Source organism: Lolium perenne, chromosome 2, assembly GCF_019359855.2.
Source record: "Lolium perenne isolate Kyuss_39 chromosome 2, Kyuss_2.0, whole genome shotgun sequence".
Classification (NCBI taxonomy): Eukaryota; Viridiplantae; Streptophyta; class Magnoliopsida; order Poales; family Poaceae; genus Lolium; species Lolium perenne.
The window spans coordinates 27,668,259-27,675,865 of record NC_067245.2 but is presented as its reverse complement, the minus strand read 5'-3'; the positions used below and the strand labels follow the sequence as shown (position 1 = coordinate 27,675,865).

The 7,607-nt window shown below is 46.8% G+C and overlaps 1 protein-coding gene across 1 annotated transcript; it reads left to right on the top strand.

Moving 5' to 3' along the window:
• Nucleotides 1–4,921: 4,921 nt before the first annotated feature.
• On the top strand, nt 4,922–6,044 carry LOC127331561 (uncharacterized). Its single transcript, XM_051357737.2, has 4 exons — nt 4,922–5,218; nt 5,342–5,439; nt 5,555–5,673; nt 5,777–6,044. The coding sequence occupies exons 1-4, from the start codon at nt 5,005–5,007 to the stop codon at nt 5,862–5,864; spliced, it is 519 nt and encodes a 172-aa protein (XP_051213697.1). The 5' UTR covers nt 4,922–5,004; the 3' UTR covers nt 5,865–6,044.
• The last annotated feature ends 1,563 nt before the right edge of the window (nt 6,045–7,607 follow it).

Here is a 7,607-nt window from a genome sequence, read left to right as displayed (position 1 = left end):
GCCTGTTTTTGGCCAGATGGCAGTTTGAACGAAGTCAAAAAATCCCACTGAGCCACGTGGCGTCATTTTATATGTTATAGTAACTATTCCGTTTGTCAAAACTAGGATATGGCAATTATTTTGAAAAACCCTTCACGAAAAGGGCTATCACCTCCGGAGTTCTATGGATTTTAGGGGAAATGAGGTGGGAAACGGCCTCGGCATGGCATAGTTTTCCGAAACGAGGTCATATTTGGCACGTGAGTGGGCCCTAGGATGGGAAGCAAGACCACGGGTGCGGATTTCTAATCCGACCCACGGGCAACCATCTTTTCATTTTTAGCGTGCCCAAACAGTTTTTATTTGTGAAGCAGCTACATGGGGCGCATTTTAGTATGACGAGAAACCTCCGTGCGATGATAGTAGACCACCTATGCACCACCTATCAAATGTCATGTGCATGCGTTAGCTTTTTGGGAAACCATGCGGCTTTCGGCGGTGTCCCGCCAAATCCGCTGGAAACTGACCGGATTTGAACTAGGGCTCAACTATCCGTCGCTCCAGAAATTCCGGAAAAATGTTTTTAGTTCTACAACGCATCATTATATGTGCTAATTTTTGTCCGTTTAGTTTGTTCGCGAATGGGTGCACCCGCACGCCCGATACGGCGATACCGCATGTCCCGGGGGGCCTGTTTTGGCCAGATGGCAGTATGAACGAAGTCAAAAAATCCCACGGAGCCGCGTGGCGTTATTTTTTATGTCATAGTAACTATTCCGTTTGTCAAAACTAGGATATGACAATTATTTTGAAAAACCCTTCACGAAAAGAGCTATCACGTCCGGAGTTCTATGGATTTCAGGGGAAATGAGGTGGGAAACGGTCTCGGCATGGCATAGTTTGCCGAAACGAGGTCATATTTGGCACGTGTGTGGGCCCTAGGATGGTAAGCAATACCCCGGACACGGATTTCTAATCCGACCCACGAGCGACCATTTTTTCATTTTTGGCGTGTGTGAAAGCCATGAAACCTCGAACATTATAGCTCATTTCTAAGAAAATTATTTAGGTATTTGAAATATTCCATTTTTGATATTTTTCTATGATAGATCTTGGTTTTCTGCAAAATTTGATATATTATACTTATTTTTCTCAGTTAGAATGATTTAGTTATGCTTTTTTGAAGACTGTCGTGGAGAAATAGGAAAAAGCTATGCCGACAGTATAACCGTCGGCACAGGTCTGTAGTGGAAAAAAAAATAAAAAAAATGTTGTGCCGACGGCCAGACTGGTCCTGTGCCGACGGCCAGAACTGTGCCGACGGTGACCGTCGACACCTCCAGCCTGTACCGACGGCCAATTTAACGCCGACGGCCATCCTTGTCGCCGCGCTCCGGAAGCTCCTGTGCCGACGGCCCCGACATTTGGCCGTCGGCACATCGCCTAGCCGTCGGCGTACGGCAATTCTCCCGTAGTGAATCGGGACTAAAGCCCCCCACCTCCTTTAGTCTCGGTTGTGCTGCGAACCGGGACTAAAGACCCCTCCACATGGGCTGCGGTGCGCGCCGGGGAGAAGAACTTTCAGTCCCGGTTTGTAACACCAACCAGGACTAAAGGCAATGACGGCTATTTTTTATTCAATATTTTTTCTATTTTCTTCACTCCCTCTTTTTTTTCTATTTTTTCTATTTTTTTCTAAAATTTCTAGTGTTTCGGTTATTTGAATAGTTTAGTCTCTAACTACTCTTAATCTGAGGTCAAATTTCCCGCTTGGTCACGATCCTCATACTGCTCAAGCACAAGCACACTTAACTTCCCGCTGAGTCACCCATCCTCAGGATTTTTAATTTCGGATTTTCTATTATTTTCTTTTATATTTTACAAAGCTAAAAAAAGACGATCCACGGGGGTGGAGTTAGAAAACCCCACAAAAGCTTTAGTCCCGGTTAGTGTTACAAATCGGGACTAAAGGGTCTTTTGTCATGGTTTGTAACACCAACTGGTACTAAAGATTTTGACACCAGAGGTAGCCTGTCCCAACCTCTTTAGTCCAGGTTGATGTCTCTAAACGGGACTAAAGGTCCCGTTACGAACCGGGACTCCGTCCTAGCCATTTGAACTAGGACTAATGTGAGCATTAGTCACAGTTCGTAACGCGATCAGTGCTTCGAACAGCTCCGAACGAAAAGTCTCTTTTCTACTAGTGAGTCATCAACAATCTATATGAGGGTCTTTAGTCCTGATTTGGAACACCAACTGGGACTAAAGACTTTCACACCAGAGGTATCCTGTCGCAATCTCTTTGGTCCAGGTTGATGTCTCTAAACGGGACTAAAGGTCCCGTTACGAACCGGGACTAAAAAAAAATCGGCATCCTAGCCATTTGAACTGGGACTAATGTGAGCATTAGTTACAGTTCCTAACGCGATCAATGCTTCGAACAGCTCCGAACGAAAAGTCTGGAAATTCAATTCGGCTCTCGGGTGCGTATGCTCCCTCTACTAAAAAAATATATTTTGAAATGTCGAAAAATTTGGACAAAAAATTCTACATGTACATCTTCATAATATACGTGCGTTCGTCAAGTTTCATGAAAAACCAATATTTTGTGTGGTCCATATAAAAAAGAGAAAGTTTATCTTGTGAAAAGCATTATTTTTAGCACTGAATTTTGTTTTTTTTACACACGTCACATGATAAGTCGATTTTTTATGAAACGACTTTGTGAGCACGTAGCACGTGAAGATGTACGCACGAACTTTTAGTTTCAAATTTTTTTAAAATTAAAATGTATGTAAGATGCATTTCAAAATATAGAGAGCATATGAACCCATGTTCCAAAACACCGCTCCCCTTTTCTACTAGTGAGTCATCAACAATCTATATGGATCGTACTTCGGTGTTTATGGGGTGATCACACGAGAGACCAAGGAGACGGCATGCTCATTCATGGGACCGTAGTTGAAGCATGAACCTAAAATTCTCCAAAGGAAAAGCTCGTTGACTACCTTGTACTTTAGGATGTGTTCGGTTTCAGGATGAAGTGGAATGGAATGGAACCATTCCATTCCATTCCATTCCACTCCATTCCATTCCACTTCATACTTGTGTTCGGTTGCACTGGAATAGCAAGGAACCTAATTAGTCTAAATACTCTATTAATTAGATCCTAATTTAATCTAAAATTTTAATTAACCTAAATTATGCCTAATACTGCCTAATCCGCGTCGCCTGCACGCTAGAGATGGCCGCCGCCGCCTCCCTGGCTGGCCCCGCCGCCGCGCTGGCTGGCCCCGCCGCCGCGCTCCCCTGGCCGCCGCCGCCGTGCCGGCTGGCCGCCTCCCCTAGCTGGCCCCGCCGCCGCGCTCACGGCCGCCGCCGCCGTGCTGGCTGGCCGCCGCCTCCCCAGCTAGCCCGCCGCCGCGCTCCTGGCTGGCCGCCGCGCGCTGGCCGCCGCCTCCCTGGCTGGCCGCCGCCGCGCTGGCTGGCCGCCGCCGCGCTGGCTGGTCGAGCTCGTTCCGCGCTGGAGAAGAGAAAAGGATTAGCGAGCTGATTGAGCTCGTTCCGCGCGGTCCGGCCGATTCGGCCGGACGGATTGGAACGGCATATTCCGGGAATATGCTCTTTCGGGGAACGAGTTGGTTCCATCCCATTCCTCAGAATTCTGGAACCGAACGCCAGGATGGGAGCTAGGCACGGGACGGTTCCATCCCGTTCCTTGCCATTCTGGAACCGAACACATCCTTAGTGAACCGAAAAATCGGCCGACTAGTATGGCTCTTTGAGCCCCCGAGGATCTTTGCATACCCTTGAACTCAATAATTGATCAACAAAGAGATGTTGATCTAAAAACAAAAGGCCCCTTAAAGCCATGAATCTGACTGGCGGTGAACACTTGGATCATCGTGCGCCACAAACCCTCAAATCATTGGGCAAAATAACGGACCAATGCAAAATCTCACCGGAGTGGAAAGGCCAAAGCATACACTGCCTGCCACCAGCGAAAATGACCCAATCTAACGTGAGATACGATGAATCGAGTTGCGAGAAAAAAACCTCATCTTTCTTTTGACCTTTTTCTTACTTTCTCGCGCTGATTTCTTCGGACAGGCCAACAGGCTAGAGGCTTTAGAAAGGGTTAAACGGCCCCGGTCTCTGCTCAAATTGCTAACAAGTTTCTTAGCTATACTTCTTTTTAAATAAAATGCACTTTATTACTTTCGGACCAAAGAATCCAATCTATGTATAGATAGAATGCACACAGCCGTCATAGTACAGTTATAACAACCACGGATTAGTAAATGTATATGCAAGTAAAACACTATGAAAATATAAAACGGACATAATGTCCAAGCCAGAGGACCTAGACTAGCGTCACGCTGCCACCCATGTTGGAAAAAAATATCCCTCGTTGCATCCTCTAATCGTGTAGACACCTCCATAAAGACGTCGCGATATTCACTCGTTCAAGAGGTAACCATAAACGTAGAGTAACCGTACGCCGGTATATAACCTGCATGTTATTAGAATATATACATTAATCGTTCCTATCCTCCTAATAAGACGCTTACTTAGAGGAAAAATATATATTCACCATTTTAATCAACAAGAGAGTGCCCGTTCTCAAATTCTCCTCTACCTCAACAAGAGTGCACGAGCAATCGGCGCGCACCAAACAAACAAAGAGTGATCAGCTAGCATGCCCCGCTCGGTCGCTGTCCTCGCCGTCGTGTCGCCATCCAGCGGGGCACAAGATGAGAAGCGAAATGCAACAAAAACTAGACTGAAACCGGGGCAGCCTGACACCAGTACCAGCCAGCTCCCGTCAGCGGCCGCGCTCGACTCCGTCGCCGGTTTCGTCCGCGTCCTCGTCACTAACCATATACCGTTCGACAGGTAGCCAAGTGCCCAAGATAATTACGTCTCTCTATATATATGCCGCGGCCTGCAGCTGCAAACCACATCAAACCAAGCCAACGACCTTCTCTGATCAGTGTTAGTCATCGCACCGTTTGATTAGTATATATGGCGGAGACCAAGGAAGCCGCGGCGGCGGCGGGTCCGGTGGAGGAGGGGAGGAGCAAGACGGTGGTGGTGGTCGGCGTGGACGATAGCGACCACAGCTACAGCGCGCTTGAGTGGGCCGTGAGGTACGTGGCGACAGCCGGCGTGGCGACGGAGCTCGTCGTCGTCCACGCCAAGCAGGCCGCGTCATCCGTCGTCACCATGGGCGGCGCCGGTACGCCCACCTCTCTTTAATCCTTCATCGTTCCGTCTTCCGGTTTGGAATTCACCTGCTAGCTGGATCGGAGCAAGCTCTGACTGGCAGACTGACTGAATTCTGGGAATTCGATCATTTCAGCCGTTGCCGGAGACATGGTGAGGTACGTGGAGGAGGACCTGCGGAAGAGGGCCGATGAAGTCGTAGAGAAGGCGCGCAGCCTCTGCGTCGCAAACTCGGTAACACCCAACCACCAATTTCTTTGATTGTATTCCTCGATCGACAGATAAAAAAATGTACTATTGTAAGAAGATCATATCACATTGCATTGTTGTACTCCAACAAAATTCGCAGGTGGAGGGTGTTGTGGAGGTGATCGATGGGGAGCCGAGGCACGTCATCTGTAACGCGGTCGAGAAGCACGGCGCCGATCTGCTCGTCGTCGGCAGCCATGGCTACGGCGCCATCAAGAGGTAATTGATTCGTTTCTTTTGTTCTCCATTGATTCTGCAGGTTTCAGCTGAGGAGCTTCAAGCTAATGGTGATGGGTTTCTCTTGAACTCTTGCATATTTCAGGGCATTTCTTGGGAGCGTGAGCGACTACTGCGCCCACCACGCGCACTGCTCGGTGATGATAGTGAAGCAGCCAAAGCACAAGAAATGATCGCCGCCATTTCCGGTGAGGGATCGTGTCCGATTCCAGTATTGACATTGTGTCGTTTGCGTGCCAGTATCCCTACTTAATTACTAGTACGATGTTTGCTCATCCGAATGTTTGTGTATCAATGCCTCACACGATGCTTCAGGTTCATTTTCTGATATCATCATCATTTGCTCTCTTCAAGAGACTCGCCATTTCACGCCGACATTTCTTGTGGATGTAGATGTTGATTTGGATATATGATATACTAGCAAAAGTGCCCGTGCGTTGCATCGGGAAAATACAAATACTCAAACGCTTCAACAAACCATTTGTGTTGACACTTTTCTTTTCAGCCGATGATGGTCAAACTCTTATATATAGCTATTTGGAAACTCTTATATGCAAAATTAACAATCCTAACACCCAACTTGCGCCAACCTTGCTATACCACTCACCTCAAAGAAAACTCGGTTAACTCGTTACCTTCGTCCTCCCACCAATCCTCGAGAGAACTTCGGTATAGTATGACACCTTCCACCCATGCGCGGCTTCCTACTTTTCACCGGCAAGGATCCACCCCCGTTTCTCCTCCATGCCCTATTTCCGTGCTCGCTGGCGCCACCCTTCGCTCTCCTTTTCTATCAAACTTACTTTGTATTGTAGAACCTAAAACCAATGTGTTAATTATTATATCACTTTTTGTTAATTATTATATCAGCGTTATCCCCCACAGTTTTCCCAAACCATGCATATGAGCGCTTAGAATAAGAAGACTGGGCATTCATTCAACTTGTTTGCAGCTTCTGCTTGCTAGTACGGACTACCTACATTGGAACCAAGTCATGAGTTGGTTCTCTTCAAATCTATTAACTTTGTCCAACACACACAAATTACAATTGATATCTCAATTCATCTTATGAAACAAATCAATAAGTATGATTCAATGATGGTGCCAATAAGATAGAAATTGATGCAAAAGTATTATCAGAAACCAACAATTTGAAAAATAGACTGCCAATTCATATAAGAGGATATTAACATTCGTACTGTTTTATTCATAAAACTGGATCAACCGTGCTGTTTTTTTAAAGAGGCCTTTTTCACTGCAGTAAATATGTTCAAGACAAATAACAGTAAATCTCCTGCTATATTAATATTTTCAGAAGTTAAATAAACTGCACAAGGTCTTCAGTGAAAAATATTCAACAGCTGAACTCATAATTTACCTATGTAGTGCTATGTTATTGTCACAACTATCTTTTGCAACCAAGCCAACTATCGAATGGCTGTAATCTTCCTCCTACTGAGAATCCCCTCAAACTATGTCAGACCTGATGCACGGGATTGTAATAAACGGGGAAAAGGAAACAGAAGTGTGGATGGTAACAGAGAATAATCACAAATGGCGCTGGGTCTAGAAATCGAATAGCAGGACAAAAGATTAGCACTGTACGGACATGACCTTTGCGAAGTCGACGCACACGTTCCTGGTGTAGTTGATGCCGCCGCCGGCAGTGGAAACTCGAGCAACTCCTCAACGAAACACTCTCCGTGGCTTTGTTCCTGGCAACCTCCAGGAACACCTCGCTCTAGACGGCCCGCGCCGTGGCAAGGTTGACGACGCCATGCGTTGATCGATATCCAGACCTTGTACCCGTTCTACGCGCACACGAACCAGTCGAGTGCGGGGTCGTAGGTTTCCCTAGCCAGTCGTAGCATTCCCCTGAGGAACCACAACTCCGTTAGCTGCACCAGGTACGGAAG